Consider the following 26,294-nt stretch of genomic DNA (forward strand, 5'->3'; position numbering starts at 1 on the left):
TGCAGAGCCTCTGAGAGTTTTATTCTGCCTCAGACCACGTTCTGCAAAATTAGCTGAATAGGATTCCGGGGGCAGAGATCCATCCACGCACACAATGCAAATGTCTCCCTTCTCAAACCTCTGTCTGATGTGGGGAGTATGCAGGGTGGGGGCCATTCTGGAGAAAAGACCTGTCACCCCCAAATTCTGCCAGGAGAAAAGCCGAGACTACAAAGACTTCGGACACCCTCTCTGCACCTTTCGAGGGGCAGTCGGAGCGGAGCAGCAGCCGCCTGAGCCCGCACACAAAGGGCGGGCTGCCAGTTCTTTGGGGACCGTAATTAGTGGTCAGGGGGCCAGGCCGAGGACAGGCACAAAGCCCCGGAGAAAGAGAAATGGTTCATTAGGCCGCCGGGAGGGGCGAAGGCCAATTAGTTTGCAGATGGGACAAAACACGGAGACTCTGGCCAGGGCCGGCCTCCCTGGGTGGGGGGGCACCTTGGAGCCCTGCAGATCCGACAAGACCTGGCGCACAGCCTCGGGCAGCCTGTGTGTGTGGTCAGGGAAGCCGGGCCCTCAGAGGTGAATGCAAGCAGAGGAGGAGAGAGTCCCAACCCACAGACGCGCTGGCTGGGCTCCCCTGGCGGTGGAGGAATGGGGGTCCATTGGAGTTTTATTCGCTCCTTTGTGTTTTCTGGACGGAGTATGTCTTGCTCTCGGGGTGAGAACCACCGACACAGGGCGGGTGTTGAGTGTGACTGAGAGGACTGTTTAGCGGGCACGTGTGGGGGTGGCGGGGGAGAACCGGTCCCTGCGGTCAGTGTCTGTGTGACCCCCCACCTGGGCCCCGAGCAGGTTTATTCAGGCCACTTTGTCATAGGAGCTGGTGTGGTGGAGAAGGAGCTGCTCTGGGTCTTGGCCAGTGCGGTCGGCTGTGGGCGGGCTGCACTGGGTCAGCGAGGCGGCCGCACTCAGGCATCCTCTCCATGAACAGCACATCTGAGGGTGTTGCCAGAGGACAGGGCAGGTGGGGTGCCTGTCGAGGGACATGTCTGTGTCCTGGGCCCTGTGTGCATTGGGAGGAGAGATGGGGGCGGGGCTGTGCTGTCTCGGTAGGAAACAGGGGCCCTCCGTCCTCCTGTTATAGGGTCCAAAGCCACAGAGTCCACGGGGTCCTGTCCTCGGGGTGGGGGCTCCGTTCACAGCGCCCCTCACTGTGCATGTCCTGAGTTCCAGCCTCACCTCCTCCTATGGGCTTTTCAGGGACACTTGGATGACATTTACATCTGGGGGGCAACACATGCATGCATGTGCATGGATGCATGTGCACACGCACACCCACATGGGATGGCCGACTGCTAGGCCTGTCGAGAATGTGTGCAGGACCGTCACCCCTTCTGACCTCTGCCCAGAGGCCTGTGTGGGTGCCACGTCCCTGCCTCACGCCTGACAGCCACTGTGCCGCCACTGCCACCCGCTGTGGACCGCGCCACACCCGCTTCATCAGAACCTCATTGAACAGCTCTGGTGACACACTCAGGGTGCGGAGCTGTGGTCAGCGAGGGCTCCCCATCCTGCAAGATGTGCTCTCGCAGGAAAACTCAGCGACACAGACGCACGGCAATGAAGAGGAGTAGAAACCACTTCCTGCACTTCCAAGCCCAGGTCAGTCTGAGAGCTCTGCAGTCTGAAGACAGGGGCTGCCTCTCGCACCCCAGGGGCTTGCTCTGCAGCCGCCCTGCACCCCGCCACTGGCCCTGACAACTGAGGGCCTGGCCTGTCCCTGGCGGCGGTCACCTTAGCTGCACTGTGAACCTGAGGACAAAGGTCATTTTTGTCTGTTTCCATCTTCGTTGGTGTCCAGCACAGATCGCAGGCTTCTAGAAGTGCTCGCTCACTGTGCACATCCCCGGGGCAGCCCTGGGCCCCGGTGTCCCCACGGGGTCACCAGCACTTAGGCTGTGCTGTCTGGGGAGTCGGAACCCGGCCCTGCTGCCCACGGCTCGGGCTCTGTCCTCCGACAAGGTCCTGGCTGCTCCTGGTCATCTGGGACTCCCCCCTACACCTGCCGATGACTCCGAAGGCTCAAGGCATCCTTCTGCCCAAGCTCAAGGAGCACGAGAGACCGACAGTCTCCCCAAGGGTGCAGCCGACGTTCTCCTGAAGGGGGCTCCGAAGGACAGTGACTCAGCTCAGCTCCACGCACAGTGCGCCTGATGTATTGGCTGTGCCAGCTAAGGACCAGGGCCACGCACCCTCGTCACTCCTAAGGTTCATGTGGAACGAGGGGACGAAGCCAGGACAGAGTTGTCACACAGACACAGGGAGGGATGGTGGGGTCCCCATGGGCACCGTCCTTCTCGAGACTCGCGCTGACTAGGGTTCTGTGGTGGTCTGCGGCACCAGAGCCGAGAGGGGGGCTTTCCGGCGCACAAGGAGGACCTGGGATCAGCAGTCCTGCCAAACTTCCGGCTGGTTCCTGCAGAAGGTCTCGCCACGGCAGGTGCTCCAGCCAGGCTCCACCAATGAGACCCCAACCTCCCAGCCCTTGAGGCTGATGACACCCTTGGAATTCAGCCTCAAGGGTTCCTGCAAAGTCAACGACGGCTTCCAAGTTCAGGGATTCAGCTCCCATGTTCCGAGTGGAGGCGTGGCTCTGCTTTTCAGGATGGCAGCTGAGTCAGCTGGGAACACTCTGCCGCCTCCTCGGAGTCACCTGCCGGGCCAGGACCTCGAAGGAGCAGCTGTTTGCACCGGAAACTTCCATCCCCTCCCTGGTTTCCTTTTTGCTCAAAAGATAATGAATCATCATTGTCATCATCCCTTCTGTGGACACCCACAGCGCCCACATCTCCCTGCTGCTGCTGAGGCGCCTGTGGTTCTGGGTGCGGGTGGGTCATGGGCCGCATCTGCAGAGAGCTCTCACGTTGATCTATCTCGAGTTCAGTGTGTGGATTGGATCCATCGAGTACTTGAAGGGCCCTCGCTGGGTGCTGTGGGGGGACCCCCAGGAGGACCGGACAGGCAGGGCCAAGGGAGCTCTGCACCAGGTCTACCTCGGCCCATGCCAGTGAGCAGGTGACGCTGCACCAAGTGCAGTGATGGAGACGTGGTGCCCGGTTTGAAGGGTAAGACAAGGGCAGAAGGAAAAGGGCCCTGGAGTTTGGGGCCACAGGGTGGACCCAGCAGGCAGAGGCTCATGGACGGTGTGGGGTCGCGCCAGCTGGCAGATGGGACGAGCAGGGTGGGAGGGCTTCCGGCGTGGGGGGCTGCGGCGCACAAAATGCAGAGATGGAAAAGCACAAGGGCCGATCCAGGCCTGCGAGGACGCAGCCAGCAGCACAAAAGGTATTCAGGTCTTTTTATTCTGCAGCCGAGGCCTAATTAAGGCAAAGGGCAGGGCCAGAGGGTGGGGGCGGAGGGCTGGACAGAGGGGGGATGCGGTGGGGGATACGGGGGGGTGGGGTGGGGCGAGGGCCCCAAGCAGCTGCTTCTGCGTTTCCAGCAGACGCACGTCATCCTGGGGCCCAGTTATTCTGTCCGCAGCGGGTCTGAATGGCGGCCCAGCTGCCCGGAGCCTGCAGGTTCTGAGGGCATCCAGCAGGACTCGGGAGCTGGCCAGCGGGGGGCCACGGACATGGGCAGGTCACTCTCAGTGAAATAAAGGCCTCTGGCTCCTAAGGCCTGTGAGAGTCTCTGAACATCTGTCACCGCCCCTCGCCCCTGGGGGAAGGGACTAGACGCTGACCCTGGACAGGGAGCCCCAGGAGTGAAACCAGCAACATGGGTGTCCTGGGCTTCGGAAGGGGGACTGCAGAATGTGAGCTTCAAGAGGCTGGGCGGACTTGCTGGGGACAGGATCCCAGAGCCACCAGACACGTAGGACATGGCTGGTGGAGGGTGGCGGGGAGACAGCGGCCCCTGCTTTGCTCTGCTGCCTCCCTGGGCGTCCATCCGACACCTGTAGACCCCGATGTGCTGGAAACTCCACCTCTAGAAGCAGGGGTGGGGGGCGGCTGCTGGGAGGAGGAAATCCAGGGTCGGAGGTCAGAGAACAAACAGTTCAAAAGTGACCAGCAGGGGAATCTGGGTGCCTCCTGGTTCACATCCACATTTTGGGGGCCCTGGGCCCCCCATTATCCTCTCTGAATGTGGAGAAGCAAGCTGGGAAGGGCGGCCCAGAGCCGGCAGCTGGCAGATGGGGTGGCTTACTGCGCAGGCTTCCCTTCCTTGTTTAGGAACAAACACAACGGCCGTCCCCTCCCACACAAGGGCGCCCCTGGTGGAAGTCTGCGTTTGGAGGGTTCACGAAAGGTGGGATCCAGGGAGTCCTCCTTTAGTGGTTATTTGTCCATCTCAGTGTCTTCACGAATAGTAACAGTGACGAGATGCTCACCTGGAGAACACGTCCAGCCCCACACACGATCGGAGGACTTAAGACTGGCCAGCCCTAAGCTGATGCCAACGTCCTGTGGGTATTCACAGTCCCGGAAATCACCACGCGGACTTTCAAAATCGACTTGTGATTACACATCAGGAAGTTGATCCAGGTCTAGCCCCGAGCTTCGTGTCCACGTTCCTCAGGCCCGGCTCAGACCCAGGGCCTCGGACAACTTGGCCTTGCTCGCTGCCCAGTCACCCGCGGGCCTCCCTCTGCCTGCTCCCCCGAGGAGCAGGCGCACGCCGGAGCAGACGCCTGATGCCGCTGTTGCACTGCTGCCATTCAAAGTCCTAGAGAAAGTCCACTTTTCCGAAACTGACCCCATGCGAACGGGAGATGGTCTGTCTGCCTGTCTTGTGCTTCTGATCCAGGGAGAGCCTGCCGAACCTCCCTCCGGGTTCTCCCAAGGCGGGGACCCCTGGAGAGCACAGTGTTTCAGCAATAAAGTCTAAGAACAGTTCATTAATGGGGGAGAGAAACCCCATCGCGGAGCTTTTCTACTGTAACAAGAAAGCCGGGACGGTAGGAGGGGTAGGATGCAGCCCACACTGACCCACACAGGGAGCAGCGGCCCTGCCTGGCTCCCGACACCCCGACCGGGCTTGACCCCCTCTGGATCGGCGCAAACCTCCGCTCCTAGAACACGGTTTTGTCCGTCCCCTGGGACCCGGGCCAGTGGCTCCCAGGGGCTCCATCTCCTCTGCTTCCTGCCCTCTGAGTCCCTCGCTCACCTCCTCTGGGAAGCCCCCCCGACCACTCCAGCTCCCTGTGGGCCATGCACTGCTCGTCTCGACCACGCACATCCCCAGGGACACTCTCAGGTGAAATCAAGTGCTCTCCTGTCCCCACCATGTCACCAATGGATTCTATCCTTGGAGGAAAGGAGCTTTCTGGGAAGAGGCTGGCCGGGCCAGCTCCGAGGTCAGCCGCCCAGCCTGTCCAAGGCTCTTGCAAGGGCCACGTGCATGTGGACGCTGTCCCCTGCAGCCACAGCCCTGGGGACCCAGGCAGACTTGGGCAGGTCCTCAGGCACAACTCACACCCGGAGCCGCTGCCCCTGGGGTGGGGAGGAGGGAGGACAGGTTGGAAGCGCTGAGAGCCACAGAGGACTCCAGACTGAAGGAACGCAGGGGTCAACGTCAAGTGGTGTCAAGGTCAGTCTCCTCTCTGGCAGGCGGGTGGCCACACCCATGGGACCTCTCTGCGCCTGGGGTCTCTCCCACACTGGGCTCCTGCGCTGGGTCTGCTGGCCCAGGCTTGTGTCCTTGAACGTCCCTCGTTGGACACTTGGGAGCCACTGCCACCTGCCTGATGCTCCTGGGTCAGGTGGAGCGCTGGCCCTTTGTAAGCCTTCCCCTCCCTGTGCACCCCGGCCTGTGGGCCCCAACGCCCGGCTCCCACCCCCGATCTGTCCCTCCTGCCCTCTCGCCCTCATTTACGCCCCAGTATGTGTCCTGCCGAGTGTGGGGCCTGGCTCCTCCCGACAGGCATTGCAGAGCAGGCAGCGTCGCAGCCAGAGGGTCCCATCTCCACCAGTAAACCCCTCCAAGCGCCTGCGACCACCACAGACAGCGCATCCTCAGACAAAACTGAGAGCAGAGATGCCTGGACAATTCCATGACCTTGACTGACCTTCAGGGGCTTGGGCGACTGCACAGAGCTCTGTCTTTCCATGTTGTGGGTGGGAAAGCCGGGTGCAGGGAGAGACTTCACCCCTGCTCTGGGCTGGAAAGTATGACAGGGCCTTTGTCCCGTGAGTTCATGTTGGGAAAGGGGGGGAACTGAAACAGTGGTGGGCCCAGCAGGGGGAGAGAAGACTAGACAGGCCCTGGCTGGTGTGGCTCAGTGGATCGAGCACTGGACTGTGAACCAAAGGGTTGCTGGTTCAATTCCCAGTCAGGGCACAGGCCTGGGTTGTGGGCCAGGTCCCCAGTAGGGGGTGCACAAGAGGCAACCACACACTGATGTTGCTCTCCCTCTCTTTCTCCTTCCCTTCCCCTCTCTAAAAATAAATGAAAATAAGATCTTTAAAAACCATTTAAAGAAAAGAAGGCCGGACGGAATGGAGGAGAGGCTGGATGCCCCCTCCCCCATGGGACTTCCTCCCAGCGGCCGGGAGAAGCCCGCTGTCAGAGGATGCACCTGCTCCGAGCACAGACTCTCTGGGTGCAGGGACCCACTCTGGACCCCAGTGGGGTTCTTCCCACTGTCCCTGCAGCCCAGCTCCTGCCCCACAATGAGCCCCCCACGGTGTCCCTACCGGCGTCCCACCTGGCTTACTAGCCCATCCTTACTAAGTCTGTCCGCGGTATGGACGCCCAGTGCCTGGTCCTCCTCCCGCTGGGAGCATCCTCCCCTCGTTCTCCGTTGCCCAAAGGTCTGACCCCTGACCTTTGGAGGGCCTCCCTGCCCCCTGCAGGGTTATACAGTTGCCCGTAATCATGGGTGAGCGGGGCTGCTTAACTCATGCTTTGAGAGGTCCTCGAGGAATCACAAGCTGAGCAGAAAAACCTGTGACTTTCCCGAAATCTGCCACAGCGCAGGGGTCACTTCAGGGGGGGAGGGTGTCAGAGTGAAAACAGGGTTTGCTAACGGTGGCAAAAACGGGAACAAAACATCGTAACAGACGCAGAGCAAGCTGCAGCTCTGGCCCCAGATTCACCAGCTCGACGCCCGGTCTCTGGTTTCCCGAACAGCTCGCAGAGGCCTGTTACTTTGCTGTGAGCTTGATCTCTCCGGTCCCTGACCAGGGAGGTCGCGCTACCCTCCGTGCTCTGTCTTCGCGTTCGGCTATCCCCTTGTCAACAGTCACAGACTCCCGCCCCCTGTCCAGCGCTGTTCCCATGTCCCTGGAGCTATTTTTGAGGAAACACGTGGCATAGAAACCAGAGAACAGCCTTCTGGTCACTCACTGCTCTTGGAAGCTGCATGTGTGAAAATTTAGGGTTGATGAGAAAAATGCACTACAAATGCACCCCTTCCAGAAAAAGATTCTGACTCAGCGTGGAAGGGTGTGGAGAAGACTCCCGTGAGCAGGCCCAGCTGAGCCGCTGGCCCTGAGGCTCGCCGTCTGAACAGCGCTGTGCAGACACGGGCTCGGGGGCGCCTGGTTCTTCGCTCGCCTTGTGGCCCCGTCTGCATGTCCCTGAGAAGCACGGCACCGAGTTGGCAGTGACCTTGGCCTGTGTCTGGGGTCTCGAGAACAGGAAGACCACGGCAAAACCACGCCCTGCGGAGCTCCTTTCAATTTCACAAAACAGAACAGCCGCACTCACAAAACCGCTTCGGTACCTGAACGTTTCCGGAGAAGTCTACCTACGAACCCAGGGGCCCTTGGCCACGTCTGCCCAGGACGGACTAGAGACATGGCACTCTCGTGACTGGTCAGAGCACGAGGACATGTCCTTCCACAGTATTTTTGGGCGGCCTTCCGCTTCTGTTTTACTATTATTACTATTTATTATATGTTTTTAAATCCTCACCTGAGGATATGTTAATTGATTTCAGAGAGAGAAGAAGGGGGAGGGAGGAGAAGGGAGAGAGAAACACCGATCAGTTGTTTCCATGACCCAACCAGGGACTGAACCTGCAGCCCAGGCCTGCGCCCTGACTGGGAATTGAACCCACAACCTCATGGTGCACAGGATGATGCTCCAACCCAATGGAGCCACCCGGCCAGGGCCACCCTTCCATTTTTGAAGGGTAGATTTGCTTATTGAATATTTGCAAAAGAGATGGTTTGGGGCAGAAAGTTGACACATAACGCACAGCAGAGCCACTCTGAGCTCTGTTGCTGACAGAATGAGAGCTACTTCAGAACTCCCGGTGCCGACAGCCCCAGGCAACGCCACCGCCTCCCACCTAGATCGGGACGTTGGGTCCTCTCACGGTTCCTGTGGCCTGTGGCCACACCGGCCGCCTAGCAGAGGTGGCTCCCTTCGTCCGGAGCCCTGGAGGAAAGCCAGCCGCCACAGGTCCTGCTTGGAGGGGCGCAGCTGGCCCCACCTGGAGGTGAGAAGTCAGGCACACCCAGGCTCTCGGGAGTGTGGGCCTGGGCCAGGGAGCCCTGAGCACGGGGCGTGGCGAGAGTCGCCACCACGGCTCACGGGGTGTGGACCTGGGGCCTCCGAGGAAAAAGACCAGCTGGCTGTTGTGAGGTGCAGCCTCAGAAGAGAACCTAGGGATACCCAGCAGGAGGCTGTGCCCTTGGGGGACGGGGGCAGAATCCCAAAGCCGCTGCGATCCGCGATTGAAGCCCCAGAGAACCGGGTGCCACTTTCAGGGACTCGAGGGAGCAGCAGTGAGAGCACCTCCAACCGCCACGGGTGCCCCTCAGCCGGTTCCACCCACTCGCGCCACAGACGTAGGACGCCCGAGTGTGGACACGTGTGACGTGCACGGAATACCACACACCACCGCTCTTCGGGGCCTGTGCATCACCCGAGAGAGTGTGTATGAATACACACACGTGTGGACACACAGGCACGGTGGACCCTCGAGTGGAGGTTCGAGCTGCAGGTGCACCTCTCCGTGAGTGTTCCAACAACAAACTCTGGCCCTGCGCCTTCTCTCCCTCCGGGTCCCCCCCTCCCCCCGCTCTCGCTGGCTCGCCAGTGAGGCAGCAGCACCTGACGCTCGCGACTTACGAGCCCTGTGCTGACCGCCCGCTCCAGTCAGGTCCACGGGCAGGCGATCTGTAGTTAAGGCTTTGGGGACTTGAACCTGAAACACGGATTTCCATCTGCAGGGGCTCGGAGGCCTCCTTCAAGGGCCAGTTGTATACGAAAGGACAAGCTACTTTGGGGGAAAAAGGACGAAAGCAAAGACATTGGCTTTTTAGACCATGAAGTACAAATTTAACCCGAGTATAGTGTGTTTTATGTATTTAGGGAAAAATAGTTACTGAAATAATGGTGGAAAGTTTGGAGCGTCTGTTCGTCAAAAACGGCCTTTGAAAACAGGTTTCGCCTCTTCTGAACGTCAGCGTGTCCCGTTCTTTGAGGCTGGGACGCATCACGCTTCACTGGATTATCTGGTGACATCTTCTAAGTGTCAGGGTGGAAGAGTCTCTCACGAAAGGTTTGATTTTCCAATAGGCAAAGCCAACAAAACAGCTCGCCTGAACGGGCAGCCTCGGGAAGCTGTCTATAAATAGTTCTATTTTGAGGAAGAAAAGAAAAAAACGCTCCAACGTGACCGCATTAGATTCAAATGCAAAATACAGTTGGCGCTTGAACCACCCCAGGGGTCAGGGATGCTGACCCCTGCCTCGCCCTGCCTGGTCAAAAGTCCTCGTGTGCTTTTGACTTCCCCAGACTGAGCTGGGCCGTCCCTGAGAGTCTGTGAGGAGGGGTGCCAGCCCCCACCCCAGTGCCAATGCCCAGGGAGCTCCGGTCCCTCACGTGAAATGAGCTGGCATGGGGCATGTGGGCGGCCTCCGAGTCGGTGGGTCCCCAACCTGGAACCACAGACGCTGCTCTCCATCATGGCTGGTAACTCTGCAGATCCGCAGCTTGGGGTGTGGAGAGCGGACGGTGTGAGTGGACCTGAGCAGTCCAAGGGCCAGCTCTGTGTGCTGCTTTGAAACAGTTTTGTTTTTTAATCCTCACCCAGGACACTCTCCCGTTGCTTTGAGAGAGAGAGAGAGAGAGAGATATCTGTGCAAGAGAAGCATCGACTGGTCCCCACCCTGACTGGGAATTGAACCACATTGGGGTCAATGCTCCAACCCACTGAGCCCAGTGGCCAGGGCAAGTAAATGCACTTGTCCCTCAGGATTGCTGTGAAGCCCTCAACCACGAGCCCTGAGGGTCCTGTGCAGACTGTCTGTGACCTCAGGGGCAAAGCCCCTGGAAGATGCTGGTATAGGTGACAGGGGCTGATGCTCTAACGGGTCAACTCAGCCTCCACCGAAGTGTCTGTGGGGCTGCCACAGTGCAGTTTATGGGGATACGTGGGCCCCCCCTCTAGGAAGCAGGGGGCCATACATGCGGAGGTGGCCGGTGCCCCCACCAAAACAGCTGTGAGTGCCCCTGGCCTGGACGCTCTAGTGGGACCCCTGAGCTGCTGGCTCCTTCCTTAAAGGGTCACTTTGCACATGGACAGCACCCAGCGGTTCTCTCCCTCCTCGGACACTCGCGTGCGCCCTAACTCACATGCCATCCTGTCCTCTTTCAGAGACGAATTGAGTGATTCCGTTGTGTCCCCATGAAGGAAAGCAGAAGGTCAGGCTGTTGGGTTTTCCTTGTGGCGGGTGAGGAGATCTGTCTTCAAGCTCTTCCATCGCACAGAATGGGCCGAGAGCAGCTGTTCGGCCACTTAAAAATAAATGGAGCCCTGGCGCCCTGAGACCCCTTTTCCTGGAATTGTCGGTGTAGCTTTGCCACATTTAAAAAACCTCCCAGCCCTGGCCGCTGTGTCTCAGGGACTGAGCGCCGGCCTGCTCCATGTATACACAGGGTTCCCACAGTCGGCCCTCTGCCTCCCGGAGGTTTCGAATCTATGGGTTCGATGAACTGTGGATAGAAAGCACTATTTTTGGTTCGTGTTTGGGAGTCCACGGTTGCAGGCGGTGTGCACTGTGCTAGGCCATTTCCTGTAAGGAACTTGGTGAACATCTGTGGACATCGGCATCAGAACCAATCCCCTGTGGCTGAAGTTTCAGGGGAGTCAAAGTTAGGCATGGAGTCTGGACTGCGGGGGCCAGGTGCCCCATCCCTGTGTTGCTCAAGGGTTGACTGTACACGATTGTGAGTCCTTCACACGCGACTTGGCTAAACTGAGAGCAGAAAATCATGGGGTCCCCCACTGGCTGCGGGTCCTACTCAGCTGAAGCACATCGAAAGGGCGCCGGCAGCTTGGCCCTGTGTCTTCTCCCGGAACACGGCCCCCTTCAAGGGGGCAAAGTGCCACACTCAGGCAAGGGGGCTCCTGACGGTGTTTGGTTGTGATTTCAAAACTGAGCCCCCAAAACTTGTGCGGTGATTTCATTTCTAAATTTTCCTAGATCATATTTTTAAAGGAAAATTTTTTTCTTTTTTTTTCTTTTTATTAATCTTAATCTGGATTGAAGAAAAGTACACATTTCATTTATTGTCTGGATTACAGATTCTTATTAAACAAACCAGAGCTCATTATAAAATCAATATCAACTTAACCACCTGCCCCCAGGAGGGGCAGCAGAAAGGTCACCCCAAGAAACTCAAACAGTTTTCCTGCTGAAAGGGCATGATTTTAATTTCAGATACTATTAATTAGAGCTGTCACCGGGACGGTGTTTTTCCCTGTTAATTATGACAAACTCAGTTCCGACTATGCACTTTTTGGTCAAAATCAGCCATTTCTGCATGCGAGTCCAAGCTTCCCATTCTATCAATATTTCATTCCTGAATTTCAAAGTGCATCAAAGGGTGCGTGTGTGCTTCCTCACACCTGCCCCTTGTGCTCTGGCGCCTGCACTCGGGAGGGAGCTGGTGGGATCATTTATTTATGTCCCACACAGGCGTGGCCCCGAGGACCCAGCCTCCGCTGTGGACGGGCGCACCCCATAGAATGTTGGGGTGAATTCTCAGTAGTTTCTGCGATGTTTTTCTTGGGCTCCTTCTTCAAACGCAGTGTTTCCTTAGCTTTAAAGTGAGACGTCAGCGACTGCGATGCCGTCTCCCAGACGTTTGAAGTTGCCATTTCTTTACGAGGAAGAGGTCGCCATGACCCCTCTGGGAACACAGCGGTGTTCTCCTCGCAGAGACGGTGCCGGGCATCTGGACTCGGGGCAGACACGCTGTCTGCTGGTCTGTTTTCAGCGCAGAGGTTGGGTGACTCCGTTCTGCTCCTTGAGGAGACCCCCAGGGCCAGGGCAGCTGGACAGAGCTCCCGGAGGGGGCCTGGCCGGACCCCTGGGAGTGTTCTCTGGGAAGAGCCTGTGTGACTCCGGCGATAGAAGAATCATAGCAACCAGCTCGCACAGGGTTGTAAAGTCCGACGTGCTGTCTCCTAGACATATTACGTGTCCTCGTCATGTGATCGGAGGAAAGGCCCCCCCTCGTCCAATGGGAGGAAGTCTTTGACAAGTGTATCTTGATTAGGCTTTGAGAACGATGATGAAGTGAATTATTTTACTTTCCCACGAGGGGTGCATACTGGGAGTGAAATAATATTTTGTGTTAAGAGGGACCAGACGCCCTAACTCACTGCTCTTGCCTGGAGGGCTTAGCTCATCACAGGCCACGTCTGTGCCTGGGGTGGACACCCCGCATCTTCCAGGGGCCTGTGAGTGGGTTCGGTTTCTGCCTTCTTGGTCTGGACTGGCCTTCCTGGGCCTGGTCCTCCCTGGTCTCCCCTCACCCGCCCACAGGCCACCGTTGCCATGGAGATGCGTGGGTTTGCTGCCCTGCTCAGCACCACATTCCAATTGATCCAAATAGGAGCGGAGGAGCCAACCACTTGGGCCAAGGGTCTCTTCACAGATGACACCCGGGAAGTCGCTGATTTAAGGAACATCCTGAAACACCCCACAACCAGAAAGCCTTGCAGGCTGGCATTTTTCATCACGAGTTGCCGAACGGAGAGAGAGAACAGATAGCCCCTCCCCCCCTTTCCAATTAGCACCCCACTGCGGTGCCCGCAGAGACACAGCTGAGCGTCGCGCTGGAGTCAACGCTGTGGAGTTCCACACTGTGGCCAGGAAGGAACCCAGACCTGGCAGAGTGGGGAGTGCTGGGGTGCGGGAGGGTCCAGTGGCCGGGAGACCACCTGTCTGCCCCCCGGAGGCCAGGGAGGCCAGGTGACAGAGCCGTCTCCTTTACCTGGTAGGCCGCGGTGGCATCGGGGCCTGGGTCGCCGGCCAGGCCCGCGAGCTTCTCCTTGAGCCGCGAGTGCGAACTGTGGCGCAGGCAGTAGATGAGACCTGAGGCCAGGAGAACGCCCGCGATGGCGGCCACGGAGAGCAGGGTGAGCGCGACGAACTTGGTGGAGTCCTCGTGCTCCGCGCGCTGCGGCAGGAGCTTCAGTTTGCTTTTCTGCGGAACAGGAGAGAGGGGCCAGTTAGTGCCGAAATCCAGGCTCCTTCCCGCGCCCGCCCCTGCCAGACGCGCCACTCCACGCGCAAAGCGCAGTCGCCCTGCGCGCGCCTCGCGCCCTCCACGCGGCGAGCACTTAGCTCTGAGCGGCTCGCCGAGGGCAGCGGCGACGTTTTCCAGGAGTGAGAGGCCCGCTCTTTTTCCCTTAACGGTGGCGATTGTTCAAACTTAACAGCACGTAGTATTTGATGCCTTAAGTGAGGCCAGGCGCCCATACTTTCTTTTTTTCAACAGGTGGGAGGGTATGCGGCTTAAGCCAGAGCTCGCACCACCAGTTGGGGGGTGGAAGGAGCCCCGAAGTCTGGGACGCGCACAGCGCTGCGACAGGGCGGGGCCTAGTCTTAGGTGCCCTAAGGATAGTCAGGGTGTGGCCCTGGGGCCGCCACACCAGGTCTCCCCACTGGCGTCACCCTGCAGACTCGGCCCTCGGCAGTGCCTGCGGACTCGGCTCCAGCACTTTCCCTTCAAGGGCCCCCAGGGCTTTGGAAACACGGGTGGGCACAGGGGCACACTTCTCAGGGTGTCCAGAAGAGTAAGGAGCAGGTGGCCATCCAACTCTCCTTGTTTTCTGGGGTGGAGTTGGGTGGGGGTGGGTGGTCCTATCGGCGCATTTCACTGGTCTCCACGCGCGAAACGGGGCCTGGAGCGCTCCCTTATCAGCTGTGTGGTCCGGTGAGGCTTACTAGCGACAATTAAAAGAGCCACAGCAAGCAGGAGAGTACGCCGTGCCCAGGGGCCACCGGCCTGCGGGGCTGCGCTCCAGACCCGGCGGCTGCGAGGACAACAATTAGCCACTCTGCCTAATTCCGCGTGGTCACAAAGTGGATACCCCCGCCCCCAGGAATGCCCGGCCGGCCCAGGCATTGTAGCTCCTGTATTGGTAACTTTCTACTTCGTGTTCGGCCCCCAGCTCTCCCTTCGCTCAGTCTCCGAGCCAACACAGGGCCTCCGACGTCAGGCCGGGCCATTTTGTCTTGTAATCATAAAGGCCACCAGAGCAATTATCGCCAGTCTTGACTGGAAAAGCTGGTCATTAATTAGCCTTCTTTTGCCTTCGGGGCCGAGGATTAGCCGGTGCCGGAGCTGAGTTAATGAAAACGCAGGTTAAATGAGAAAAGACGCCGCGTTTTCCTGCCTGGATGTGCGGCGGCGAGGACCGCGAGGGTCCAGGCTGCCGGAGGCGGCGGGGGCCCAGCGAGCTGAGCGGTGGGGCAGGTGTAGCCACACCGGGGTCCCGGCTGGCTGTCGCCTCGGCGTGGGGGGATCCCCCGAGACCCCTCCCCATCCCGGTCCCTCCCTCCCAGCCACCCAGAGGCTTCCAGAAAGAGCTCAAAGGCAGCAGGCACCCTTGCCCCCGCCGCCTCGGCTCCCTCCGCGTCCCGTTCGCACACCGCGCGCGGGCACAGCCAAAACCACAAGAATAACCGCAGGGACCGGACCCGAAGCCGCGAAGCCTCCGCGGGCGCTGGGGGGTCGCGCCCTTCGGAGGCAGCAGATGAAAAGGCAGTGACCTCCTCTCCTGGCGGAGGGCCCGGAGTGCGCGCGGCAGGTTTGCCTGCCCCAGCCCGGCACGCTCTCCGAGAGCGTGCGCCACCCCGCAATCATGGTGCGCCACCCCGCCCCGCCATCCGAGCTTCCAGAGGGACCGCGGAGCCGCGGCAGACGGAGCGCAACGACAACAAAGGAGGCGGCGACAGAGGGAGCGGCACCCGCTGCTCCCTGCTCACGGAGCACGCTCCCGCCCCTGCGCAGACCTCTGGAGGTGCCCGGGCTCCCACCCAGCGGTCCCGCCCAGGCGTCGGGAGGACCTCGCGGGCCCAGGTGGCTGGTTGAGCAAGGGAAAGGGACTTCCCGAACATTCTTGCCCAGCTCCGTGCGGCGCAGTGGCGCTCGGCAACCGGCCTGGACCCAAGGGACGTGCAGTGTTCGAAGTGCGGCTGACGCATCACCGCGTCCTGGACCGTCGGCGGTCGCCTGCGCGCGCAGGCGATAAAGGCCAGGAACCCGCCGCCACGCCGGGCTGTGGGCCCGGGGCGGCCGCCGGCTCGCAGTGTAAGGGGCACAGATGCGCTCCCGCTGTCGTTGGGCTCTAGGCGAGGCCACGAACACGCAGGGGCCGCACAGGGGACACACTCTGGGCCAGGGGCGCCCCCGAGGCCGCGCCGAATCTCTTTTCCAGGAGGCAGGTTGGCCGGCCCTTGTCATGGGAGACCGAGGGCCACCTGGAGCCACACGCCCTGGGCCGCGGGGGCGCTGAGAGGAGCCTGCTGGGCTGCTCTTCACCGGGGCGCTTGGAATTTACTCAAAGGCCAAAGAAAAAATGTCGAGGAGAGTGACCGCCCAGAGAGCTCAGGCCTCCCACCCGGGCGTCTTCCCTCCCCCCAGCTGCAGACCCCCGGCGAGTTGCTCCCGGAGTAGAAACGTGGCGGGAAGGAAGAGGAGGAGACTCCACACCTATGCAGGCCCCCACCGCCCAGCCTGGACCTGAGCTGTCTCCGCAGAGAGGGGCGATAGTGGTTCCCAGGGTGGGTGGCAGTCACCCAGGATTAGGGGGAGGGGCAGTTGTCTGCAGACTTCCGACGCTGGGTCTGCGGTGGGAGGAGGTGGGCTGGGCAGGGGTGGGGAGCAGTTGGTGAGGGGCAGGGCCACGTTGGGCTGAGGGACCCACCGGGTTCCACCAGTCTGACTAAGAGGAGGGACTCGGAACCCCGGCGGGGACACCTCAGGGGACCCAGAAGTCACCCCAGTGGCCCAGTGGCCAGCCCAGCGCTGCACCCCGCCTCAGGACCTAGGAGGTGCTGCCCGCTGACAGTTGGGTGCTAAGAATCCCGGAAGAAACGATCGACAGAAATCCTCTTTTTAAAAATTAAAGAGCAGGAGCTCCCCTCCTTGGCACAGTTATTGAGTTTAGATAACTTTATGATTATTTTATTTCTTTTCATAGAGTTTAAAAAAAACCACCAAACTTCAAACTCCTACTAATCCGGAGCTTGAAGAGAAAGAGGTGAGTCTGTTAACAGCTTAAAAGTGAGTTTCCCTCTCCTGCACCCCTAGGTGTGAGGTGGGCGGGCCTCCGGCCCCTCCCCCTGGGGTCCCTGCTTCCCAGGCCCCAGCCACCAGAACTACAGGTGTTTCCCGGCGGAGCGCTGAGCCCTGCGGAGCACCCACGACTAATTAGAGGCTTCTTGCCAGTCTTGACTTGAAATTAAAAAAAATAATGTTTAAATATTTATGACTTTGACATTTACAGTCAGGCCTTTAAAAGTGGGCACCTCCTGTCTGCCACAGCCAGCCCCCCTCCCGGAGGGGCGCGGGGTGTTTGGGGACCCTGGGTGCAGGGGACACACGGACAAGCACTTAATGCTAACTTTTTGGATGCAGGACAAGGGTGACGTCGCAAAGAATCAGGAATGCTTAAGTCAACCAAGCGTCAGGGCAGGCGGGTCTGGGGAGGGACCCGGAGTGCAAAGCGCTCGCTCCGTCTGCTCCGCCGCCTGCAGCAGCGGCTCCTTGAACTCGGAGGGTGAAGTATCGCAGAAGCGGTGACTCAAAATAAATGTGACCCGAGAGACACAGTAGGTTGCTCTTAGAAATCAGACTCTGCAGATAGCGTCCTGACCTATTTAAACCATTTTGATCTGTGCTTATGAGTGAAGGTACATGAGCTTCCCTTATATTATTATTTGAGCCATTTATGGTAAAATGTCTCTAAAAAAAGTTTGACCTGTCCATCTGGTGGGTTTAAATGAAGGAAGACAGATTAAACAAAAAAAGAAAGAACGTTCTATACCCAAACTTGATGGCGAGAACTGAAGCAGCCCCAGGAGCAGGAAACTGGACCCTGGCGGTCGGTGACAGGTAGGGGGGTAGAATGCTCACCCACGGCCCTGCTGTAAGCAGTTAACAAGGCCGATTCCGGATCTAATTAACTGACTTCAATTTTGAATCACACTTGTAAAAAAACCCCGAGACTGATGGACACAGGCATTCAATTTCAATAAGATTAAACTTCTAATATCCTAGAACGTTTCACTTGTACCATTTCTAAGGAAGCCTCTTCTCAGACTCAGCTTTACTCTGTGCCTCTAGAAAAGTGCACTTCCCAGGAGATCCAGTTTTGGAGACTGCTGGTGAATTGCGATTACAAGTCTGGTTTTGGTCTCTCAGATGCACCATCTTAGAATTATTTGGAAATTTCATGTTGAATTCACTAAAATATATTTTCTAAAATATAGTAACTATGACTTCCAGGCTGGTCAAAAATTTTAAAGTGTGATCAGCCCATGGGGGGTGACCCACTGAGAAAATATGGGAGGGGGGATGTCTTAAAATATTTTAAAAGTATTTTTGAGAGCTGCTAGCTATTTTAAATTTGGAATTCGCCACAGAATTCTAATAAATGAGAGAAGCCAGGCGGAAATAATCACGTATTAATTCTCTGCATTACAAAATCTTTTCAGAAGCTATTATCAGAGCAAGAGGCGCTGCGGCCTGGATTCCGGGTGGGGGAGACCCTTTGTGCGGCTGAACGCTATTGTTCGTCTGCAGATGAAATTGTACTTGCTAATCTGCCATTCAAGCAGTCAAAAAAAAAAAAAAAGAAAGAAAGAAAGAAAAGAAAGAAAGAGAAAAAGCCTATCTGGGCAAAGGAAAAGAATTTCCAAGGAATAATTATTCTTAAATATAAACTTTAAATGAAAATGGGAGGGATACACTTTTTAACATAGGCTATTTATTGAGGAGTTTTTTTTTTCAGGCGCAGACAGAAAAGTAAATATACAAAAGATAACAAATGGACCATTTGCCATCTTTTAGCACTCCTAGGACACCAGTGTGGGGGAAATACTCTGTTTGAAGATATCAGGGGAGATGTGAGGTATTTACGTTTAAAGGGGGAAAAAACACCCTCGTGCGAACTAATTGTTAGCAGAGCTTGACGAACAGCGAGCGACCCGGGCCGGGGAGAAGGAGCAGGGCCCGCTGAGAACAGCCCGAAGCGCAGGGGCCCCGGGGAAGGACCGCCCCGCGTCTTCCATTCGCGGTCGGCGGGCGTTTTTATGGCTCCCAGACGCGGACTCGGCCAATGCGCGCGGCGCGCCCGCCCGCTCCTGACCGTATATTTTGGCAACACATTCAGTCCCGGAGGCCTGCCGCCACCACGCACACGCGCGCCTCTCACACTTCCCCGGCCTTGAAGGGGGAGTTCTCTCGCGGTCGCCAAAACCTCCTACCCCGGGGGTGTTCGCTTCGCGTCCTCGCGGAGGCCAAGGCCGGCCCTAAGGACGCGCCTGCCGGCCTGCGTCCTGGACCAGGACCCGCTGGGGCGCCGCTGGGAGGCCTCTTTGGGCCTCCACCCCCTGTCCCCTCCAGGCTTCGGGCTTCCTCGCCTGCCAGTCCCGCCCCCGGACTTGGTTCTGAGATCCCGCAGAGGTATGAAGAGTCCGACCGCGGCGCCGGCACAAAGGGCCGAGAGTGCCTGGGAGCCGCGGGTATCCACAGCACCAAGCGGTCCCGAGGCTCCTGGACCCCTTCTCTGTGGGCACAAAGCCGAAGCCCGGCCTCCCGCTCCACAAAGCACGCCGGCCAGGGCCGCGGGTCAATGTCCCCAACGATTCCTGCGTCCCCCCAGGACCCCCGAGGTCGCGCTGGCCCAGGTCCCACCGCCTCTGCTGCGCTACCCCGGAATGATCGCCTCTCCTCCAGAGCCCAGCCGGGAGCACTCGGCTGGGTGGGGGCACTACCTCCTGCGTGGATGAAACTCTCTGCCGCGCACAGACCTTCACCTCCTAGGACTTCGGTTCGAGTCTAAATTGAGAGAAGGCTGGCTCGGCGAAGGCCGCTCGGACACCTCGGGCCTTAACCCAGGCGGGGAGGAGTTTCGCCGGCCGTGTGGGGTTGTGTTCGGACTTAGCAACTGGAATGAGAGCAGCAGGAGGATGTGCGGCCCGGACGGCAGGGCCGGAGAGGGAGCAGGGTGGTCCGCGCTGTTCGCGCAGCGTGGAGGAGTGGGGTGGGTGCTCCTGATCCCCCTCTGTGCGCGAGCGCTCGTGGGGGTGAGTGGGCATTGGCGGCTGTCACAGAGACCCCCACCCCCAGCGGTCAGGCGTGGAGCACCGCCAGCTCCTCGCACTAAGGACACAAAAGGGCGGGAGACCCTCTCGGGCTCTAAGAGCTCATTCTGCTGAGGATTCGCGGGCATCTGAGGTCTGCGTGCCGGCCTCGAGGGAGGCTGCTCTAAAAGCTAGGGCAAGAGCCGGCCACAGCCAGAGCCTCACCGGCGGTTAGGGTTACAGACCGGAGGAAATGAAGTCCCTCCTTCAAACAGGACGCGCCAGAACTTTCTCTTTCTGGCGAGCACGCGGCGGCCCCACCTGGGGGGGAGGGGGGAGAAAGTGCAGGTTCTGCTTTGGGGAGGAGAGAAGGCCTCTGGCTCTGAGGAGTTTCTCCAGCAGGCTAGGGGGCTCAGCAGGTCTGCAGCCTCACTCGGGGCCCCACCTGCCCTCCAAGGAACGTTCCTCCCCGAGCGCGCATCCGGTGTCCTCCAACAGACTCACCGGGCGCACGGAGGCCGCTCTGGGACCCAGTTAGGAAGGCAAAGTGCACCTGACATGGTCTGGAAGGAAAGTGCCTCCACGTTGGCTCCTCTCCATCCCGTCTACTCATCCCTGCTCTTCCTCCCTCTCCTCCCACATTCCGTCCCACCTGCTCCCCCACCTCACCCCGCAACCCTCCTTCTTGGTGGCCTGGAAGTGCCCCAGTCATTGGCTAAGGACACGAAGAGGAAAGCACTCTCGGAGAAGTCCCCGAGGCAAGGTCCTCAGCCAATTCCGCGCTGTCTCCTCCTGGCACTGGGGGCTCAGACAGCTGCCACCCCTTCAAGCTCTGCACCCAGTAAGAGCTGCCACCGACCGCATTGCCCTGGGACGCGGGCCCCAACCCGCCAGGGGAATGAGCTTCGAGGCAGACCTGCCCTGCCAGCCGGAGCCTCGGACAGGCAGCCTGCCGCCAGTCAGCGCTGGCTCCTGGACCGGACTCTCGGATACCTAGGTCCCCTACCCAAGTCCCCCTCTCCCATGAGCACCCTCTACCTTCCCATGCCCCCTTTCTGCACCCTGTGCCACCTATGCACCTGGCAATGCCCTCGGTGGGCCCCTCCTGCTCCCTCCCTCCCACCCCGACTCCAGCCCCTCTCCCTTCTCTACAGCCCACCAGTGCCTGCACCCGGGCCGGGCATCCTCGGTTACCTGCAGGGGGGCCAGTGACAGGCGCCCAAGCCAGAAGAGGGTGGGGTGTGCTCGGGCTCCAGCGGCCTTGGGGCGCGGTGGCCTCCGGCGGTAGCCGCGCCATCACCCGGGCCAGCGGTTTCCCTGCGCAGGAGCCAGAGGCAAGCGGGGCCATTTTGCCTCTGACCACAAACTTCTCGGGGGGCTGGCGGAGACAAAGGTGCGGAGCGCTGGGGCTCTTGAAGCGGCGGTGGCACCGGCTCCGAGCCCGCGGGCGCTCGCAGCTGTGCGCTGCCCGTAGCTCTGCGGGCTCCGCCCAGGCCGGGCCCCGGGGCGAAGTACTTGGGGCTGGGGAGCGGTAAGGACGACTCAGGGCTCGGCGCGGGACGCGGGACAGTCCCCACAGGGCCACCGGCCGCGCGCGCAGCTCCATCCAGCGCGGCCGCCGCGCCCCGCCTTATATCCGGCCCCGCGCGCACCCGGCCGGCGGCGGCGCGGCTCGCGGCCCAGCCACCGGTTGCTATAGCGATATCCCCCCCCCCACATGTTGCTGACAGCAATTGGCTAAGGGGCCGCGGCTCTCCGTACACCCTCTCCCGCCCGAGACGACGAATGGACATGGGCTGTGTCAGTCATTTGTACGGCGCGGCAGCCCGGCTTCGCCTTTTCTTTCTTCCCAGCCCTTCTCCCTGTCGTCGTTCGAGTCGCACTTCACACTGGGCAAGTTCAGGGTAGCGCTGCAGGGTGGGGTGGGGGGAGAGGGGACCTGACGAGAAACGTCACCCGGCGCGGCCCTGCTGTGGCCTCCGCTTGGGAGGGGTGGGGCTGTCGCAACTCTTTGCAATAGAAGAACCCACGCAAATCCTTCTTGCAAGTTAGGGTTTCCACTTCCCGTGGCGGCCTTTTGCTCCCTCTCCAAAGTGAAGGAGGCAATTACGCAGGGCACATCGGCGAGTGGACGCGCCCCTCCCCCCTCAAGTCCCGCTCCAGTTTTCGAGTCTCAAATGAGTGCATAAAGCGCCTGGTCGACGACGAAGAAACTACTGAGAACTTCGCCGCCCCCAATGGGTCCAGGCAAACTGGGGGCCGAAGCCCAAACGCCGGACTGGGGCAGCGGCTGGAACGGAGGCCTCGAGCTTCGCGCTCCCGGCCCCATGTCCAAGGCCTGGCCCGGAACCCTCTTGTCCTGCGGGCGGAGACGTAGCCAGGGGCACAGGGCCTTGCTCTACGTCGCTCCCACTGCCTCCAGTTCCCCTAGCCCCAAGCGGGCCTGGGCCTGGAGTTGGGCAGGCGGCGCGCACCGGAGACCAGGGGTCGCCCGCCTGTCATTGGTTTCCCGTGGCCTCTGCGCCTCGCCGCAGGCCGCCCTCTCCTGGCCCTTTCCCTTACACTGTCCCTCCCCAAGCCCCAGACCCCGGGTCGCGGCCACAGGTGGGGGCGCCCCTGGTAAGTGGAGAGCTGAAACCCCACATCTGTGTGCACAATGCGCCCTCTAAGGCCCACAGCTGCAGGAACAAGGGGAAGAAAGAAAGGAGTGGGGGGGTCTTGTCACATGCGGATGACAGTCTGCGTGAGGCTCTTTAGTTTCTCCTTTTCTGGAAGCCCTGGCGCCCTCCTCCCAGCCCCCTCCCCACCGCCTCCCCATTGTTCCTGCGCGCGGGACAGCTGGAGACGAAGGCCCCTCCTAACCTGACGCCCCCCCCCCCCCCCCCCCCCCCGCCTCCGCTCCCTCCTCCCTTCTACTCGCCTCTGCCCGGGACCTGCCCCAAGCCCAGGGCCTCGCCTTCGCGCCTCGCTCCTGCAAAACGAGGCCTTGCAACTCGGGTCCGGGGCTCAGGGGACAGGTCGTCACCAGACGTGTGTCGAGTGCCTGAGCAGAGCTCCCTGCGTCTAAAGTGTCCTGAGGACTTGCTTCGTCTCACCAAAGACCTAGGCCGCGGTTTCCTTTCAGTCGGTATTGATGGGGGTCAGCGCCTCAGAGCCCCGGCTCCTGGAGGCCTGATGGGCCCGAGCTTGCAGGCAGGAGGCCTGCGTATAGCTTCGCCCGGCTTTGAGAAGCGCGAAGGGGTAACCGAGTTCCGGGGAGGCCAAAGTGGGGACCTGCGGCTTTTCTGGGGTCACCCCCACCCCGTAAAGGACCCCGCCCCACGCGCCCAGTAGGCAGGGGGGTGGGGGGAAAGGAAAGCGCGGAGGCGCCCTGCGCCCTTCACCAGGAAGGGCCTGTGGACCCTGCAAATCCTCTCGGGGCTCGGCGCCGCGGCCCTCTCCTCTGCCCTCCCTCTTGGCCTCCCGGGAGCGTCCTGCGCTGCCCCGGGGCCTGCTGCCGCCCTCTGAGGGACCTCCTCCAGCAAAGATCGAGTGGCGATGGTTCTGGTCCCTCCCTGCTGCCCTCCTCGGGGCTGGAGTACCCTGGGCGGGGAAAGAGGAGAGGAGGGGTAGTGGCGCGCGGGCAGGGGGCGTGTGTGTGGGGACGGGGCTCTGGAGCCCCCGCGGGGCGACGGGGGAGGACGGCGGAGAGAGGAGGCAGGGCGGGGAGCAAGGCCTGGAGGAGGGGACCTGCCGCCCTCATCCTCGCTAGTAACCGGCCTCTCCATAGCAACGGCCTGCGCGCGCCTGTGTGTGTGCGCTCTCGCCTGAGCGCGCGCGCGGTGGGGGTTCCTGAGCCTCCCCAGCCCAGGGTGTGGATGGGGGTTGCAGAAGTCTTGGGTCCGAGAGTAGGGAAGTCCCCTCCAGGAACGCGGGCCGGCCTGAGATGCTGGGGAGGCCGAGCGGGACCTGAGGGTGGGGTGCGGGTGGGGGACGCGCCTCGGCCCTGCGCTCGGCCGTAGGGGCACCGAGCCCTTGAGGCCGGGGCCCACCTGCAGCTGTTGCAGGGCCCTGGGACCTCGAGGGAGTAGCCAGCGCCGGCCGCTGCAACTGCGCCTCCCTCCCAGGCTGGCGGAGAGCCCGAGTCAGAAGTATCTGGGGTCGGCGCAGGGGCACGAGCGGCGGATGGGCGCGTGGGGCTGGAGTCCGCAGCCCGGACTCCTACACTGCCTCCGGGAGTGCCCCGCCTGCCTCACTCCCGCGGAGGGGAACCGGGACAAGCTCCCAACGGCGGCGGCGCGCCTGGGAGCCGGCGTGGGGCCAGGCCAGTTCCGAAGATGCGACCTAGGCTAGCGGCCACCCTCCAAGCTCTCACACCGCGTGCTCCGCCTCATCGCTTTCTAGTCTCCGCCGGCAGGAGCCGCCCGCAGGTGTGAGCGCCCTACCCAGCCAGGCAGGGACCCGCCCGCGGGGCGCCCCGTTGCCTGTGGCCGGCTGCTGGGCCAGCCCCTCAGTCATCAAGGGGGCGTGGAGTCCCCTGGGCCCGGGAGTCTTGGGGCAACCCCAGAGAAAGCTGGAGCGCAGAGCTCCTGGGCCATGCTGGGGCCAGAGAGACTGTTTTGCGTCCCATGGTGTGGATAGGTCAGTAAATCGATAAAAAGGCCACTTTTTTGTAGCTAGTTCTCCCGTTGTCCCCAAGGATTTCCCGTTTCCAACGTGGAAGCCCCACACGCCTAATTTAATCTCCAGGGAACGACCCGCCTGCCCTTCCGTTAGTGCGTTCTGGAAGGATGGGTGGGGGTCTGCGCGATTTAAGTTTGATGTGGGGGCCTTGTCAACGGTTCCGCGGGCCTTGACCTGTTCCGCTGGAGTGGGAGATGGTTTGGTCAGTGTGCTCTCCGTGGGCTGCGTGTTTCCTCCGCCCCCCCCCCCCCCCCCCCCCCCAGTTTGCCGGGCTTCAGCCTGGCGGTGGGGGCGGAGGGCTCAGAGCTTAAACCAGAGGATTCACCGCCCAGGCAGCCGCTGGGAGAACCCATTTGTCGCGCTGCCCCTTTTATTTTCTGTTTCAGAGACGGAGGAATCCATCCACCAGGTTCTCACTCTGCTTTCCTTTGTTTTAAAATCCTTTCTTAGATCCAGGGCAGCGAAAGCATGGCCTACCTTTTTAATTTTTTAAAACACTTCAGGAAAGCACCTTGGCCACAACGCAGAACTAGGGTTCAGCTCGCACCTTGGGGAATGGGCGGCAGAGGACCACCAGGTTCTTTTTCCCGTCACCAGAGCTTAGACTTCAGTCAACAGTTCAGTGTACGTGTGAATGGCGTTTTCAGAGCGAACTTTGAAGCGGGGCCCCAATGGCAGATCATCCCCATGTGATGAATTAGAATATTTCCCGTGCAGAAGTTAGGGCTGTCTGGCTAATGAAGAGGAAATACAGCCCGTGTGAATTCCCCCAGGCCTGCGGACTGTCTAAACAATGAAAACTGCTCGACATGATTTGTTGGTCCTGCTAATGCTTCCTTCCCCGTGCGGCTCACGCGGGTTCTGTGTGAAACCTAATGTTCTGTGTTAAAACTCTCGTCCTCAGTTTGGGGAGCGCCCAACTGTTGTAGATGGCATAGGCAAGTGGTTAGAATACATTTCCAACCCACTAAATTATCAAATAAAATGTGTGTGTGTGTTTAAATAGGGAACACCGTCATGGGAAACATGGGTATTTTAAAGCCTAAGAACACCCATTTCAAGAATTTTAAATGACATGGCAAAACGATAAAAACAGGTTTATGGGATACTTGCTTGATTTCAGGAAATCTAAACCAACTTAAAAATAAAACAGAAGCATAATAATGGCACATACATGATATCGAACACACTTCTGATGAAGAACGCGTTTCATGAGTAAACTCATGGAAATGGGTTTAGATGATGAACGTGGTTTTGGATACACTTGCACGCTGTAGGGATGTATATTATATTTCCATACATCTGTAACGTTAAAGAAAAGAGCGCCTGGTATCACGGGGAGGTTTGAAAAGCAAGACGTTTTGGTTGGTCAGCCTCCTGGTGCAACACGGTGCCGGCACCAAGGTGGCTGTGGGAAGGCAGCTGGGCGGAGAGGCCTGAACCGGAGTTCGTCCACCGTCAGTGAACAGCTACTTTTTCATGGACGCGTTGGAAGAGCACTGGGCACTCTCAACCGTCCTTCCTGGTGGCGGGCTGGCCGGCTGCGGGCTCCTCAGCCCCCACATGGCTGCCCTGCAGGAAGGGCAGGGTCCGGGCGCGGGCCCGGCCACGGTGAGGTTTCTCTTGATACCAGCTTTAAGATGCTGCTCTAAAATCGTTGCCCTCGCTTTAAAATGGAGAGGCATTGAGAAATGGTGAAATGCTTGGTTCAAATTTGACTTTGTCTCAAGAGAAGTGTGAATTATTCACTTGAAACAAACAAAAAAAGATGTCGGTTTCTCGTCTTGAAAAATAATGACCAACATAACTCAGATTTTAGTATGGGTCCTTATGTTGGCTCATACTCAGATCTGTGTACGTTTGAAACCCCAAAACAGGTTCTACTATGAAACAAAGTTGACGCCCCTTCCGATGGCTTCATATGGTCGCCGAAACCCCCTTATTAGCCACAACAGGCACAATTCAGCCAGAATTTATGCTGGGAGGCTCTGTTAGCAGGCAGAGCTGCAGTGTCGTCTCCAGATTCTGGAGCCGAGAAGATAGGAGACTGGTTACCTTCAGCCCACGCCCCTGCAGGGACCTGGC

General features: G+C 59.6%; 1 protein-coding gene across 1 annotated transcript in view; it reads right to left on the reverse strand.

The window, feature by feature from the left end:
* The window catches only part of PTPRN2 (protein tyrosine phosphatase receptor type N2), a 383,390-nt gene that overhangs the window by 59,294 nt on the left and 297,802 nt on the right, over positions 1-26,294 (reverse strand). The window contains exon 13 of the mRNA XM_037131929.2: positions 13,225-13,437. Coding sequence (XP_036987824.2) covers positions 13,225-13,437 — 213 coding nt within the window. The remainder of the gene's footprint in view (positions 1-13,224; positions 13,438-26,294) is intronic.

This window comes from Artibeus jamaicensis, unplaced genomic scaffold (assembly GCF_021234435.1).
Source record: "Artibeus jamaicensis isolate MK-2021 breed Jamaican fruit bat unplaced genomic scaffold, CSHL_Jam_final contig_718, whole genome shotgun sequence".
Taxonomy (NCBI): domain Eukaryota; kingdom Metazoa; phylum Chordata; class Mammalia; order Chiroptera; family Phyllostomidae; genus Artibeus; species Artibeus jamaicensis.